This window comes from Odocoileus virginianus, chromosome 3, assembly GCF_023699985.2.
Source record: "Odocoileus virginianus isolate 20LAN1187 ecotype Illinois chromosome 3, Ovbor_1.2, whole genome shotgun sequence".
NCBI classification, from domain to species: Eukaryota; Metazoa; Chordata; class Mammalia; order Artiodactyla; family Cervidae; genus Odocoileus; species Odocoileus virginianus.
In genome coordinates this window covers 75,397,386-75,414,592 of record NC_069676.1, presented here as the reverse complement: position 1 = coordinate 75,414,592, position 17,207 = coordinate 75,397,386, and the positions used below count along the sequence as shown (strand labels likewise).

General features: G+C 50.3%; 1 protein-coding gene across 1 annotated transcript in view; it reads right to left on the bottom strand.

Moving 5' to 3' along the window:
* The window catches only part of WWC1 (WW and C2 domain containing 1), a 156,503-nt gene extending 143,417 nt beyond the window's left edge, over nt 1-13,086 (bottom strand). The window contains exon 1 of the mRNA XM_020892131.2: nt 12,968-13,086. Within this exon, the coding sequence (XP_020747790.2) occupies nt 12,968-13,086 (119 nt within the window). The remainder of the gene's footprint in view (nt 1-12,967) is intronic.
* Between the last annotated feature and the right edge of the window lie 4,121 nt (nt 13,087-17,207).

Sequence of the window (17,207 nt, the reverse complement as noted above, 5' to 3'; positions counted from 1 at the left end):
AGGCCCTTCAGATACCAAAGTGTCCAAGGTAAATTTGATTCCTGATAAGTCTTTTACGCTGAAGTAACAAGAGATGGGGCTCCCTTGACCACAATGGTCTGTGAAGAAGGTGAAGCAAAGATGCTGATCACCACCAGGGACAGGGGGATGTGAGCTGAATCTTGATGCAAAGATGTCAAGTGACGATGACACCTAGAGCGAGAAGTGAAGAGGTCCCGCTTGGACAATAAGTATTTGGGGGGACTTCCCTGATGGTCCAGTGGCTAAGACTCCATGCTCCCAATTCAGGGGGCCCAAGTTTGATCCCTAGTCAGGGAACTAGATCCCACATGCCACAGCTAAGACACAAATAATTAAATAAATATTTTAAAAAAGAAACAAGTGTTTAGGGGTTGACATAAAAATGTTCTCAGGATGATGACCACCTCAACGGGCTGCATCTACATGTACTTGGAAGGCTCTTCAACCCTGGCCAGATTTTGCCAGCGACCACCCACAAAATACCTTACGGCATTCTGGCTACAAATGTTTGGCCAGTAGTTTCCAGACTTCAGGGGGCAGCAGAGTTCCCTAGGATGCTCTCAGGGCTCCCAACCATCCCCCGCCCCCCACCAGAGTGTCTGATTAGTAGGTCCAAGATGGGACAGGAGAGTCTGCAGACCTAACAAGTTCCCAGGTGAAGCTGATGTCCTGGCTGGGGACCACATTTTGAGAACCACTCAGGCCTGGTGACCAGTAAGGAGGCTGAAGAAACACCCAGGTCCTCCACTAGCAGCTGGCAAATATTTGTTTCGTATCAGCAGTGGGAATAAACCACTCAGGTTGGTTTGAAATGTTTTGAGTTATTAAGATACCCCTCCCAGTCTTTGTTGACCTGGAAGATGTGTATATGCTTAAGTATGATACTTTTTTTTTCCAGAGAAATGAGAAATGGCTTATATCCAAAAAAATTCTGGTGTTCAAAATCCATGAACTGAGCAGAAACTACCAAAGTATAGATAAAGCTAGCAAGGAGACCTTAATCACACTTAGAACTATACGGACGGTGACCTTGAATTTGATTCTGACCAAGCCTACGAGGTAGGTTCTAATGTACTCCCATCTTGTAAGTGAAGAAACTGAGGCTCAGGAGGCTTTAAGGGGCTTAACCAAGATTGGTGAACTAGCCAGTGACAAGGCTGAGATGGACACGAGCAATGGGCAAGGCCTCCCTAGAGGATTCTGTTGGGTGCGGGACCTTGCCTCTTCCTAGACTTGGGATAGGAGAGCTGCTTGGCACAGGTACCCTGGGCTCAGCCCAGGGAGGGACAGGGAAGACTGTTCCCTCTGCTCCTCTCTGTGACCATGGATACGTGACTCCACACATTCTTGGATAAAGAGAATGTCCTCCCTGGATCTGCTCAGCCCTCTCGCTTCCCTGTGCTGTATTTCACAACGTGGGAGAAAACCCTACTGGACTGTGCCACCACTGAGGCTTCGGGTCAGCAAAAGAACCAGAAGAGAACTGCTCGTAGCATCATAGGGATGCAGGTAAACAGGGCTTGCTCCTGAAGTCACTTCCTTTAGCCCACTTAGCATAAAAACGAGGGCCAAGCTACCTCATCTGCCTTCTTTGGTTTCCTGTTTGTGAAACAAGGATTGAGATGGTGCTCTCCTACTCTCCCCACTTCCAGGTTACTGTTAAGGAGTCAATAAATCAACTATTTGTGGTGTGCAAAGCACAGGGCACAAACCAGCAGTATCACCCATTGGAAACTCAAATTTCCGGGCCCCTTAGCGGCAGTAAAGAATCCACCTGCAATGCAGAAGATGCAGGTTCGATCCCTGGTTCAGGAAGACCCCTGGAGAAGGAAATGGCAACCCACTCCAGTATCCTTGTCTGAGAAGTCCCATGGACAGAGGAGCCTGGCGGGATATAGTCCATGGAGTCGCAAAAGAGTCAAACATGACCTAGTGACTAAACAACAGCTGAATCAAACTAGGGGCAGAGGTGGGAGCAGAGAGGTGGGATTGGGGTTAACAAGTCCTCGAAGTGATTCTGATGCTTCCCAAGTGTGACGATCACTGCTCTAGAATGTAAACTCCATGAGGACAGGATTTTTGTTGGCTTAATCACTTGCTGAATCCCCATTGCTGGAACAATGCCCAGCATATTTCAGATACTCTATCCATTTACAGGCGCTCCATAAATATTTTTAAACTGAGTCCAAATGAAACAGGGAGGAAAGAAACCAAGGTTCAGAGAGCCTGGGATTTTTATTTGCACAGCTTGATGACTATTTCTCACTAATTTGTAGTAAACGTTATGAGTTGGAGATGGTCTTATGTTACCCTTGCATTTCTAGCACTTAGCCAGGTGACCAGCTCATCCTCACTGGCTCTGGGTAACACTCTATCTATGGAAGGCACAAAGGTCTCTCAGATCCAAATCTAAGCTCACACCACAACTACCAACTGGTGTCTAAGACAGGGTCATCCTTCCATCTACCCGAGATGGGTCAAATTCTAGCAAATACCAAGCCCCTGGTTATAATGTAATTTACCTGTTTAACTGTTTGCCCATCTCCCTCACCCGAGGGTACACCCCATTGTAGCAGGGACTTTGCTCTGATCCTCGGCTAGGGCAACAGGGACAGAAGCCCAGTAGGCACTCAATAAATACCTGCTGAATGAATGGCCAACCCCAGGCTGGGTGGGACGCGATAAATACCAATGCCCTTCTGTAAAACCTCCACGCAGCAGATTCTCAAACGGCTCTTCAGCAGGGCGCGGGGAAGCCCCAATGAAGGACCAGGATATCAAAGCAGATATCAACGAATTCCAGAGACGCTGCCCACCCCCACCCCCCAGCAGCCGTTTTTGCTCAGCTATGTCCACTGCAATTCATTACCCCTGCCTTACACACCGCCCTAGTACCAGCTCCCTGGCAAGAGTCACTTCACTCCAGAAATTCCAAAGAAGGGCTTGTCTCTGATAAGACCAGGGGGAAAAGAATTTATTGGTTTATTTATACAGTGAGTGCCCCAAGGTGGTTTGCAAACTCTGATGTCAATGTGGCTCAAGTGAACCCTGGTTCAGCAGGAAGAAACTTGAATTGGAAAGGAAGCGAAAATGGTTCTTGTTCCCCTACCAAGGCAAAGAAGGGTAAACTCGCCTATCTAGTCCCAGCTCCCATGTGAAAATCTGGTGTGCAGCAGGCACTGGGTAAGACCCGCCTTTCCTCTCCCCATAACCCTCGGGGGTTGGTAAGCCCTCCTCTTACCTGTGGTTTACACAATTGAGAAGGGATTTGTTTACGGTGACCTACTACCTGGAAATGACAGAGGCAGACTTGAGTTAATAGCCTCTGGAGATCCTTATGGAGACCTTATCCACTGCAGGGAACTGTATGATATGTCAAAACAGCACTGGGCTGGAGCCGCACATTTTCCTCCATAGTGATATATGCTAATATATGCTAATAGGTATATATGCTAATAGGCGTGTTATCTCTGTAGTTAAAAAGGTCCCTTTACCTTTGCTCTCCTCCCCTCTTCCCTTCTTCTCTCCAAATGCACTGAAAAGGTTGCAGCGGTGCAAAGAGTAAGGCTCTGTAATCAGACAGACCTAGGTTCAGATTCCAACTCTGCCCCTTTCTACCTGTGCAACCTTGAATTTGTCCCTTGGCCATTCTTAACCTCAGTTTCCCCATTAAGTCAGAAAAATACTATGCACAAAAGACTGTCTTGGCACATGCCAGGTACTAGATAAAGATGACTAAATATAACCATTATCATCGTGATTGCCAGGGGCCGGTTATGGTTCTCACTGTGACATAAATGCACGTGGAAGAAATTCCTGGGCTACACAGTGCCACGCTCACAGAGCCCTATCTAAGAAAAGCCACTTCAGATGCAGGATCAGAAGGCTGTTCCAGGGTCATCTCATCCTAACAGCCACCTGATGCCCGGATCTTGATATTTTATCCTTCCTAGTCAGGCACCAGTCAGCGGATCCTAAGGGCAGCCCAGAGACAAACCCAACAAGTAACTGCCCCTGGGCAAGGAGGAAGCCAGCCTGGGGACAGCCGGGCTGCCATCAAACTGGGCCCGGCAACAGCAGGCAGCCGGCTGGGGAAAGTCAGCAGCTGCCGTTGGCCTGGTGTCCTGGCTGCCAGAGAGTGATGAATGGAGCAGGGGAAGAAAAAAAGCCAACAAAGGTGTCCCTAATCTTGATGCAACTTCATTTTTTTTTTTCCTGGCCGACCATTGAAGGAGAACTTAAGCCTCGGTGCTTTTTCTTTGGCAGACATTTGAAACTGAAAGATCCCGTTTCTTTGCAATGGTGAGATGTCATGGGTAGAAGCACGGAAGAAGCGATGGGGGCGGGGGTGACGGTGCAGGGACGTAACCCACTGCACTAGTCCTTTTTTTCCCCCCTCTCTGCTCTCTTCTCCACCCCCTCTCCCTGGTCCAGCATCTTTATAGAATGTTCTATGTTCTTCCCACACAACAGTGAATGCTACCCCCACTCCCCCACCCCCCACCCCAGCCCCGGCCCCGTTATTTTGGCAGGAGATTTGCTGCTCAGGAGCCAGAGGCTTAATGGCCCGCTGGTGAAGGTTAAATAACAAAACGCCACTGTATCCAGTTTCTGAGTTTTCTCTTCTTTTATCTCAGTCTGAAACAAGGATCCAGGGCAGCTGAGAAGCTTGTCAGCAGCAGCAAATAGAGCCTCTAGCTGTTCCACCTAAGGGTGTGCGGCTGGCCGGCTGGCCCCTCTGTGCTGGGAGAGGCAGGGCATGTATTTTTCACCTGGACTCAACCCCTATCCAACCCTCCACCCTGTCCAAGCGGAAGCACAAGGAGATGCTACCCAGGCCATTTCTCCAAGGGAAGGGGGCTTCTCTTATCCTGGGACCCTCACTGAGCTAGGGGCAGATCCTCATTGCCTGAAGGCAGAACGTGGCCAGAGAGAAAGCTCCAGGCGCACTCGGCATGGACAGGCCAGTGCCATGAAGTTGGCACCCTTGCAGATGCGGCCAAAACCTGACCGAGGCTTCTGCAGCAGCAGGCCGCCACCTTCCAACGCCCACTTATTCTAGCCTCATCTCTCCTTCTGTGCACCTGAGCCTGGCGTTCCAACCTTCCCAGTAACTAAGGCAACCTGACTCTCTTTTCTTCAAAAGGGCCGTGTTGCTCGGCTCCCCTGACTCCCAGGGGAGTGGGGAATCAGGTCAGTTTGGTGAGGCCAAAAGCAGGAGGGGCGGTAACAGCAAGGAGCTGCCTTAGTGGTTACTAAATCCCTGGCTTGGTAAAAATGCTTGGGAGCATTTACCCAAGCAATTTGGGAATGGCTTTGAACTCTCACACACTGCATCCTTCAGAGTTTCCCTGCCTCCCTCCCAGAGCTCTGGTTGGTTGGTTGCTCCCAGAGGGTAGCCTTTGTGCCCGCTGGTCTCCCAAGCCACCATGTGGATTTCCCTGGCTTTTCTGATCAAGCCTCCTTGCCAGCATCTTTCCCTGAGATCCGCAGCAGACTGGCCTCATTTTAGGAGTGAATGGTAACCTTCCAGCCCAGTTTGTCGACAGAGCAGTTGGAGTCCTAAAATGGCTACAATAAGGAGGGCATGGCAACCCCTCCAGTATTCCTGCCTGGAAAAATCCCCATGGACAGAGGAGCCTGGTGGGCTACAGCCCATGAGTTGGCAAAGAGTCGGACACGACTGAGCGACTAAGCACACAGCACCATCTGAGTGTGGATTCAGGAGTTCAAACACCTGGGCTCCAACCCTGGGTGCATCACCAAGTGGTGGGGACCTTGAGCAAATATAAATTCGTAACCTTTCTAAGTCTCTGTTTCCTTATCTGAAGATGGAGAGAGTAACACTATTTACCTTACATGATTGGCAAAAGGATTAAATGAGATCATAATATAAGACACTTTGCGTGCAGCTCAGAGTACATATTAACATTTATTATTATTCACTTATGGGTTCCAAAGCCTCTTACTTCTTCCTGTTAGCTACACTAGTGCCTTTTAACCTTATTTCTTTCTTAATGAATGACATAAGATACTCCCACACACTGCAGATGCCCATGAGACATGTAGATCATAAATTCAGGCCTTGGAAGGAGAAGAAAAGCCCTCTCATAATTGTAAAGGCCCAAATAAAGGTATTAGTGGATCATTAAGAGCAGAAGCATGGAGAATAGAGGCTTTGGGTAAATTCCCTGGCAGGCTGGTTATAATTCCCGCTTAAGAAAGCATGTCAAAATGTAAATTGGTGGGAAGTGACATTAGTCTGACAATAACGTTAACTCTATTTAAATTGATTATAAAAACAGTAGTGCACTTCCAATTGCTGTACTTTGCTCGACACATAACACATTCCTATGACACGACTCACACATGATTATGACGCTATGAAAGAAACTTGCTGGTCGTCAGCACAGCCAAAAAGGATTACAGAGAATAAACCACAAGCATAAAATACTCTCAAATTATTACAGTGGATGAGAAGAAACTGGGTCTGATTTTCAAGGAAAAGTTTACATAAGAGAAAGAAGAAAGGAGGCCTTTCCCTGGTAGTGCAGTTGGTAAAGAATCCGCCTGCAATGCAGGACACCCTGGTTCAATTCCTGGGTCGGGAAGTACCCGGGAGAAGGGGTAGGCTACCCACGCCAGTGTTCTTGGGCTTCCCTTGTGGTTCAGCTGGTAAAGAATCTGCCTGCAATGCGGGAGACCTGGGTTCGATCCCGGGGTGGGGAAGATCCCCTGGAGGAGGGAAAGGTTACCCACTCCAGTATTCCAACCTGGAGAATTCCATGGGCTGTATGGTCCATGGGGTCACAAAGAGTCAGACACGACTTAGTGACTTTCACTTTTCACCAGAGACTCAGGGTTGACATTTGCTGTGTGACCTGGGGCAAGGCATTGGTTTCAGTTTCATCAAGTGAAATGAGAGGGCTAGACCTGACCAGAAAGGTCCATACCAGTTGCAAACTGCTACAGACCTGGAGGCTATTGATACTTCTCCTGGCAATCTTGATTCCAGGTTGTGCTTCATCCAGCCTGGCATTTCACATGATGTATTCTGCATATAAGTTAAATAATCAGGGTAACAATATACAGCCTTGATGTACTCCTTTCCCGATTTGGAACCTCAGATACGCAGATGACACCACCCTTATGGCAGAAAGCGAAGAGGAACTAAAGAGTCTCTTGATGAAAGTGAAAGAGGAGAGTGAAAAAGTTGGCTTAAAACTCAACATTCAGAAAACTAAGATCATGGCATCCAGTCCCATCACTTCATAGCAGATAGATGGAGAAACAATGGAAACAGTGAGAGACTTCATATTTTGGGGCTCCAAAATCACTGCAGATGTCAGCCATGAAATTAAAAGATGCTTGCTCCTTGGAAGAAAAGCTATGACCAACCCAGACAGCATTTTTATTTTATTTTTTTTTCCATTTATTTTTATTAGTTGGAGGCTAATTACTTTACATCATTGCAGTGGTTTTTGTCATACATTGAAATGAATTAGCCATGGATTTACATGTATTCCCCCAGACAGCATTTTTAAAAGCAGAGACATTATTTTACCGACAAAGGTTCATCTAGCCAAAGCTATGGTTTTTCCAGTAGTCAAGTTGGATGTGAGAGTTGGACTATAAAGAAAGCTGAGTGCTGAAGAATTGATGCTTTTGAACTGTGGTGTTGGAGAAGACTCTTGAGAGTTCCTTGGACTGCAAGGAGATCCAACCAGTCCATCCTGAAGGAGATCAGTCTTGGGTGTTCATTGGAAGGACTGATGTTGAAGTGAAACTCCAATACTTTGGCCACCTGATGCAAAGAGCTGACTCATTGGAAAAGACCCTGATGCTGGGAAAGATTGAAGGTGGGAGGAGGAGGGGACAACAGAGGATGAGATGGCTGGATGGCATCACCGACTGGATGGACATGAGTTTGAGTAAACTCCGGGAGTTGGTGATGGACAGGGAAGCCTGGCGTGCTGCAGTCCATGGGGTCGTAAAGAGTCAGACACGACTGAGCAACTGAACTGAACTGAACAGAACTGGATAGGGACTTAGTCTCCATTTGACTTAAGTATTTTCTAGGTGAAAGTGTTAGTCGCTTAGTCAGTCCGACTCTCTGTGAGCCCACTGACTGGGTTCCTCTGTCCATGGGATTTCCCAGGCAAGAATACTGGAGTGGGTTGCCTTTCCCTTCTTCAGGGGATCTTCCCGACTCTGGAAGATCCTGTATTGTGGGCAGATTATTTACTGACCTCCTTGTAAAAGCTAAAAGATTTGACATTCCCAAGTGTCTACTGTTACATGAGGCTCTGTGATAGTTTCCCTGCCCAATTTAACTTATTTCATGCTCATAATGCCTCTTGACAGCTGATGTATACCATTCCATCCTAAAGAAGACAAAACTGAGGCTGAGAGAATACATAACTTGTCAAGGTCACTCACGTAATAAGCAGCAGATCAAAGATGTCAGGATTCAAACTCTTATCTATTTGTTTATTTTTGGTCCCGCCACGTGGCTTGTGGGACCTTAGTTCCCCAATCAGGGATTGAACCCACTACCCCTGCAGTGGACATGTAGAACCTTAGCCACTGGACCACCAGGGAAGTCCCCTTTTTCCATTTTCTACACTGCTCTCTGAATAACTGGCCTGGCCACACCAGAATGGCAGCAGGTAAGTGAAATCGTGCCTGTCCGGGCTCCATTCCCCAGGGCTGAATTCCTTAGGCAGTAGTGCAGAGGTTTTGATTCTGCAAGGGATTCCAGGCAGCTGAGTGGCCAGAAATGTGGGTTCTGAGTCGACACGCCTGGCATTCACATCTCAGCTCCTCAGAAGCTGAGTGGTTTTCTCCAAATTTAGGCCCCCTAAGCCCCGAGGTTTCTCAGGTAGATAATCTACTCCCAGGGTTGTTAGGGGGATTAAAAGAAATCCTCCATGTAAAGTGCTCAGCAGACTACCTGAATACAGTCAGGGCTCAATCATTATGTCTCAGCTAAACAGGAGGGCATACAGGTAGTGATGAGCAGTTTCTAAGCTAATCCATGGCAGGGGTTATGACTCTGGGGTCGGTAAACCCCCTGAAAAGATGTGCCAAAAGCCCTGTTCATGCTTTTCTTCGAGAAACGTCCTTAACCTCTGTTGGAAGCTTCTAAGGGTCTGTGACCAGAAGGAGATTAAGATCTTTTGCCTGCTGTAAAGCCCAACATCTTACACTGTGAATTGTTCCTGTAATAACAGGGTTGGCAAAAATTCCTCTGCATATCATGAGAGAAGTTGCTGGGTTCTCTCAACAAGGCCTGCCAGCCACGTAGGCCTCCAGCCCTGATCACACAGACGCAGAGACTGTTCCCACAGAGCTCCCAGGTGAAGAAAGGCTGAACACAGTCCCCCCGCTCCCCCCCCCACACACACACCAAGGAGCAGGAATTAGGCTTCAGGAACCTTCTCTGGCAGCACCAGTTCCAACAATCCATTCTTCCTCGGAGAACAATCAGTGTGTTTGTTGTTGCATACCACTAAGTTAAATACACCAGGAGTGCTGGACCTTGGCTGGAAGCTTTCAGAAGCATCCGGGGTTATTCTGCTGAAGGGGTACTTGCTCCATGGCTAGATCGGCAGCACTGGATTCCCCACGGACCTGGCACCTTCTCTAAGACCAGCCCGACCTTGGGAGGAGCCCGTGGAGCTTGGCGGAGCCTTTGGCCCAGTCGGCAGGGCCCCGAGTTGCCCACTGGTCCCTCTCTGGTTGTTGGGACAACCGTCCTCAGGAATTTCGGCCTCCCAGTCTTCCCCTGGGTGAGAAGGGGAGAGAGTTGGCAAGGCTGGCTGCCTGGCTGCTCTTCCAACCCCCTGGTGAAAGGGGAAGCTGAAAACTGGATTCCCTACCCCCAGCAGCCTCCATGGCGGACAACACACAAAACAGCTCAGGCCGGAGGGAGGAATGTGCCAAGACATTCTTCAGGGTTGGTAACCCGAGACGCTATTTTGTTCTCGGTGGCTAAGAAATCACTTTTCTAACTCAAGGACCATTTGACTTACTTCTTTTAAATTCAGGGGAATGGGCAGGCATATCTCCTTGATTCAGACAAGAAAAAAAAAAAGACATATGCATGCACACATAGACATACAGACAAACACACACCCAGCAGAATCTTTTTTCTTTTATGTGATATTTTGTCTCATAGCATTAACCAGCTGCAGAGATGCAACCACCCTGGCAGAATTTCTGCCCCCCACCCCGCCCCAGACCCCACCACCCCAAAGAGTCTGGCTCTTTCTTTAGCTTTCCTCAATTTTTTTCCTCCTCCTTACAGCTCCCTCACCTTTCTGCCTACTGCCCTCCTCCCAATTCTGCCATGGAATCAGGGGGGATAAGGTGAGGCCAAACCATGAGATCATATCTGAGAACTGGCAGGGGGCCTCAGAGACCATCTCATCAACTTTCATCTCTCACCAAAGAAGCGCTTGCACCTCAGAGAGGTCAGGCGATTTGCCTGAGGCCACACAGATAGGGTGAGAAGGTCGACCTCCCTTCTGGGGTGTGTGGGAGGGAATTCCAGGGAGGCAAAGGTGGATGCCCTCTGTTCAGCTGTTTCCCCAAATATTCAAGAGTGAGCTCTTGCAAGGCTCACTTGCAAGAGTGAGCTCAGAAACCCTCAGCATCCCAAGATCAGGGGCCCCACTCTAGGCCAGTGCAGGTGGGCTGACCGGAGATACAAAGGCACAGCGTAAAACCAGTGAACAGCTGGTGAGCAGTTCCTTAAGCACCAGTTACGTTTTGAATTCCTCTCCATTGCTTGCCAATCTGCCTAAAAACATAGGCTGCGGAGGCCTGTTGCTGGGGCCATGGACTGGCCATAGGAGTGAATTCAAATAGAAAGGCACTCCCCCCCGCTCCAGCACTGTACTTTTTAAAGGTTCCTTTCTCTTTGAAGCAATATATATTGCTAGTTTCCCATTTGCAAAAGTGGCTAAAAAGAATCAGATTGGGTAGATTCAATGTCAAGTATTAAGTCAGCAATAACACAAGTGATATAGCAAAAAAGGTGGTCTACATAATACTGAAACTTGGGAAATTATGCCGTAGCCAAGTCAGTTTTCCATGGAAGCTATGCTGAGTGCCCTCTTCCAAGGGTAAAGAATGACCGCTGCTTAAGCAGCTTTCTGCAGCTGTGTTATCTTCTCCGTGCCCGAGAGAAGTTCCCAGATACAGGACCTGGGGTGAGTTAGCAATGCCCTCGACATTCAACTGCTGATGGCACACTGGACTCCGTAGCGGCGGGGATCTAAATGGAGGAAGACACACAAACTTGAACTTGTGTCTGTTTTAGGTGAGGACAAGGGACTGTGGAGGCGAGAACTTCAGAGCTGGTAAAGAATTTGGCAAAAGGCAGAGTGGTGGTGAGAAGGTCAAAACCCCCAAGCACATCCCACCTCCGGGTCGCAAAGTTTGTCTCATGTTTGAAAATGGGAGCTGGGCCCTGATTGTCCACATCCCTTCCACTTTCAAGACTTCCACTATTACCCTTTCCCTTCCAAGCAAATCATTTGTCTGACAAACAGGCAAATTGAGGCTCAGAGGTTAAACAGCTTGCCCACGGGACACTGAGCTCTTCAGCATTAAAAATGTCTCTTTCGGATTAAATTGATGAGGCATTCAGCACAGTACTGAACTCAGAGGCGACACCCAGTCCCTGTTGAATGAATGAACCAAAGTGCTCACAGAAACTATGAGCAATCTCAGCTCACATTTTCTTTCTTGCTTTTTCTTTTTCTCAACTCTCATCTTGATTACACACCCCATCCTAGACTTCTGGAACCTCCATTCCCACCCCACAAGATGAAGCAGCCAAACAATTCAACTTCATTGCTTTACAAGCACCTGACACTCAAGGTCACAATTACCAGGTGAAAATTCCACATTCCTGGGACACTGACCACAGAGATGACAGAAAAGGACAACCAGCCGTCCCAGTGGGGGTCCTCGACACCCAGCCCCCAAGATATTCAAGGAGAGAGGGTGCTGTGCAAAAGAAAAAAATGCCAAGCAGTCAAAACCAGGAGAAAGTCTGGATGCTAAGAGCCACACTAGCCATCTCATACTCCACCTGCCTCCCCAAAAGAAAAAAAAAAAAATCCGGTGCTCCAGCCGGCGTGGGGCCCACCAAGGTCAGGATGCGCTGGTGCAGGATTGAGGAACCCCGGTCCTCAGAGGAGAGGAAGGCGGGGAGGAGAAGAGGCGATGGGCAGGGCTTTGCGGCGGCCTCTCACCTCCATCTACATCCTAACAGCTTCCAAGTTGCCGTGAGATTCCTGGAGAACCAGTCTCCCCGATCAGCCCTCCCCCGCTCCTTCCTCTCCTTCCCACAGTCGGCCTCCCGGCCCCCGGAATGCCGCTGCGCCCCATCACTCCGAGCCTGTCAAAAATCACACTCCGGGCTGCCTTTCCCAGCACGCAGTGTCCTTCCTCCAGCAGCCTCCCGCTGAGTCCTGGGTGCCTACCACCCCCTCCAAACCAGATGCTTTCCCATCCCCGCTTCTCTCCCCCACCCCACCCCACCCTGTGCTGGGGAAAGCCTCCCCGGGAAGCCCCAGCATCACTCGGCTAGATAGCTCCCCCAACCCCCGCCCGACCTAACTAAGGGGGAGGGGGGACGGCGGGAGGCGGGGCTAGAGCTTAAGGTCAAAACTCCCGGCAGGTGCCGGCGGGGGGCTGAGTCCTCCCTCAGAGGATGGCGCGGGGTGAGAGGGTAGCCTGGACCAACTCACCGGCCGACCCCTCCTCCCAGCAGCTCACCCGGCAGGAGCCGGCGATCCGGAAGGGCACGGGGGGTGGGGGGCACCCTGAAGACAGCGCAAGAGGCTCGCAGAGCTCCCCGGGGTCCTCCGCCACGTCCCGGCTGGCGGCCCCTGTGGCAGGAGCGGGGTGGGGGGGCCACACGGGATCCTACCTGTCCCGCGGGTCGATCCAGCTGGTGGTGCGGCTCGTGTGGTCTATGTAGTAGACCTTGCCGTCGAAGTCGCGCGCCTCCTCCCAGCCCTCCGGCAGGGGCAGCTCCGGCCGGGGCATCTTCTCGAGCACGGCCCGCGCTCCCCCATGCAGCTCCCGGCCGCCACGGGGGCCCCCCGGCTCAGCGGCTCTGGCCGGCTCCTTTCGGCTCGGGCGGCCGCCGAGGCACCATGATCCGGGTGGTGGGGAGGGAAGGTGGCGTCCGCGGACTGGGGGCCCCTAGTGAGGGCCGGCCGGGGTGGCGGCGCTGTCCATGCGGCCCTGCGGTCCCTGCCCGGCGCCTCCCGCTCCTCCCGCCGCCGGCCTCTCACGCTGCCATGTGCGCCCGCAGCGGCGCGGTGCGGGCCCGGGTGCGCGCCCGGCCGGCGGGGCAGAGCGAGCCGAGCGCAGCTGCCGCCTGTCCTCCTCCGCGGCGCGCGGCGCCCTGCAGCCTCCACGCCGCCGCCGCCGCCGCCTCTCGCTCCCCCAAGCCGGGTGCTGTCCCCGCTCTCCCTCCGCCGTTCAGCGCTCGCTCGGTTTGCGACTCCTGCCTGCGCCAGGTGCGGCTCGGGCCGTGCAGGTAATCGCGCTGCCCCGGAAACTGGAGGCGGAGCGCCGGGCGCCAGGGTTCCCGCGTCCCCTCCCCGCGCCCAGCGCCGCGAGGGCGGGTCCTAGGGCCCGAGACGCGCCCCCTCGTGGGACAGTCCCAACCGCCGGCCGCCCCTTCGCGGCTTCTGCCGGGAGGAATGGGAGCCCGCCCTTTACCTGGGTCCCGGACCCAGGCTGGGGCCCCGGGAGGCGCGAGCCAGCCCGGTTCTGCCTCGGCTTCCCGGCGCTCTGGGCTGTCTCCACGCCGAGTGGCCGGGCTCTTGGCACAGGTGTCCCCAATCTTATAACTCCCGGCTTCTCTCTTGTAGAATCAGGAGTCAGACAAGAAGTGGTTAAATGGAAACATTCTTGCAAATCGGGGAACATAAGTTTTCCAGGATCTCTGATCCCTTCCCCCAACACACACACCATCTGTCTCCCTCTTATTCTATTCTTTCCGCGCGTTGTTTCACCCATCCCCCCACCTCTCTTACTTGCAAGTGTAACTGGCTCTTCCCTGGGTCCCTAAAATGAGGAGTGCTAGGCATCTCCCACCCCCAAACCCCAAAGACCTCCAGTGGGTGTCGGGGAGGCACTTTGTAATAGTAATGATGTTGTTGTTCGTTAAATTGAATAGGTAACCTGTCGTAGGCAGCCTCTCCTGCCTTCTTCGAGATATTAGTTGATCTGTCATGGCTTTGGGAGAGTAGGGGTTATAAAAAAGGAAGCAAACAAAGCAAAATCCCATGTTGAAAAAATGAGAAATGTTAAAAATCAATATTTCTTGAGAAATTAAAAATTTGTAATTATTTAATTACAGTTAAGAATCAGCTGTCTGTGTCTCCTGAATGTCTTTAGCTGTTTTCTCTTTTTTTTTTTTTGCCCTGGATGTATAGCACGGAGCTGGACTGGAGGGATGAAGCCCAGCCTGCTGGATCCTTCGTCTGGGTCCCACAGTCTCCCAGAGGAGCCAGCGTCCTGTGCTGTTGTGGGCCAGCATGCCGAACACAGGGGAGAATCCCACGTTTGTGGTCTCCTCTGATCTTGGTACAGAAGACCTGTCGTGGCAGCTTCTTACCTCCAAATGCCTTCTGCTAAGCCAGTTACTTCCCTAAGGCCAGGCCCATGGGCTCAGTATTTGACCTTTCCCTCCCTCCCTCATTCCATAGATGCCATGCACAAAAGTCCAGAAACACAGACCTCAGGCTGGCCTCAGAATACCTAGAAGTAGGAGTTCACCCTCCTACTTCTTCTGGGGAGATTCCCACTGCCCTCTACAACTCACTCCTCAACTTCACTGGGTGTAAAATACTACCATTAATGATGAGGGCAATGCATGCATGCCACTGGGTGCAAAATACTCCCGTTAGTGATGAGGGCAATGTATGCGTGCATGCATGAGATCACTCAGTTGTGTCCGACTCTTTGCAACCACATGGACTGTAGCCTACCAGGCTCCTCCATCCATGGAATTTTCCAGGCAAGAGAACTGGATTGGGTTGCCATTTCCTTCTCCAGGGGATCTTCCCAACCCAGGGATCGAACTCAGGTCTCCCACATTGCAGGCTTTACCATCTGAGCCACCAGGGAAGCCCCGATGAGGCAATAGCTCAGAATTAAAGCCAACATGGTGCTAGCTGCTTCACAAGCATGATCGCACGTAAGCTCACACCACCACTCTGGAATAAGGAATACTACTTATTATACCCATTTCACTGATGAGAAAGCCGAGGCTCCAAGATGCTATATTGTTGACCAGGGATACAAAGCTAATAAGTGAACCTAGGTCTGACTTCAGTACTCATGCTCTCCACCATTAACCTATTCTTTCTTTCTATTTAATTACTCTGAAACTCCTGATCCTACCCAGGGTCTGGATCTGGAATATTACAGATGCTGATGACTGTTTGTCTCTTTGGATGCTTGCTTCGTCATTATTTGGCTGAAAATCTAAAGCTCTGGAATCAGTCTGTTTGGGTCTTAAACCCTCCCTCTTTTCTAACTGTGTGACCTTGAGTAACTTGATCAAATTTTCAGTCTTAGGTCTGCAAGACACCATAATCATATAGACTCTGTAGGGCTTGTTGAAAGGGCTACAGATCAGAAATGCAGGGGGCTTGACACTTCACAGTACGCCATCATCTCAGGGTTCTCCTTGGGGTACATACAGAACACCATGTACTCATGTGACACTGAAGTATTTTCTGTGCCAAACACAAGCCCAAGTCCTTTCCCTTCCTGAAAATTGTGTGTGTGTGTGTGTGTGTTTGACAATCTTCCTAATTCCTGCTTTCATTTTCTGTCTTGTTTTGCAACCAAGACTTCCCACGGCTGATGTTGGTAGTGAAGGGAAAACCCCTTTTAGACCTCCAAATCCAACTTTCTTGCCCAAGTCCTGGAGTTTCCACATGACTTGTTCCTGCAGATCTTTTGACCTGAGCTGGAAAGTAGGAAATCGAGACCGGAGCAGGAATGGACTCCTGAAAGCCTTCCTCTGTCTGCCTTACCTCCATCTGCCCTCCTCCACCCTCCCCCCACCCCCGACCCAGAACAGAAGAATCCCAGGTTATCTCTCAGAAGCTGCAAGAAGGGTGAGGTAATAAAACAGATGACTGTCTGCCCCATGTGATGGTGGGTGAATCATCCCCAGGCATTCTTTGAGGCTGAGGACAAACGTGAAAGGGATTAAAGGTAAAAACCAGCTCAGCCACGTGATAGGGCAAATTGGACATTATTCTACAGGTGAATGAACTGCAGGAATCTGAAGCGAAGAGGAGAAGCCCAGCCTTCCTCCTGGGGCTGTGTGAGCCTGCCTAGGAAGTTGGACGCACAGTCAGTTGTTGGAGCCAAGCAGAAGTGACCACAGGATAACCCTCTCTTGGTTTGCTTTCACAGCCAGGTTGCCCATTGGACACACCTGAGCCTAAAACAGAAGGTCTTTTTCTTGTTGTTGTTTTGTTTTTTAAAGACACCCACTAAAATCCTTTCCCCCACTGCAGCAGCAAAGAAGAACACACACTCATTTCAGAGAATTTCAGAGCGGCCGGGTAACATATTTTATGAAGACGGTAAGGAGAAGAAATTAGCTTAGGAAAAAAAACAAAGGAGCAGAAATGCCAGCAGTACTTTCCTGTTAGCATCGACATTCTTCAAGGAAATGGAAGAAACCTCTGCGGAGATTTTTTTTTCTGACTCCATGACTGTTCTCCCTACATCATGCTCTCCCTCCTACGCACCCCGCGGGATGCACAGTTGCATTTCTGAGATGGAGCCGATAATGTGCCCTTTCTTTAGTCATGCATTATGTGCGATTCATAATTGGGCCCATGAACTATTTTCTTTCAATAATGGGAAAACAAGTTGTAAGCCAGGGAAAATTAGGGTGCAGGAAACCTTGGCAATATGAGAGCTGAGACAGAAGTAGAGATAAATAGGTCTCTATTTATCTCTAGGTCTTCTGTGTTTAAGGCTTCCCAGTTGGCGCAGTTGGTTAAGAACCTGCCTGCCACTGCAGGAGACGCAAGAGATGTGGGTTCGATCCCTGGGTTGGGAAGATCCCCCAGAGAAGGAAATGACAACCCATTCCAGTATTCTATCCCATGGACAAAGGAGCC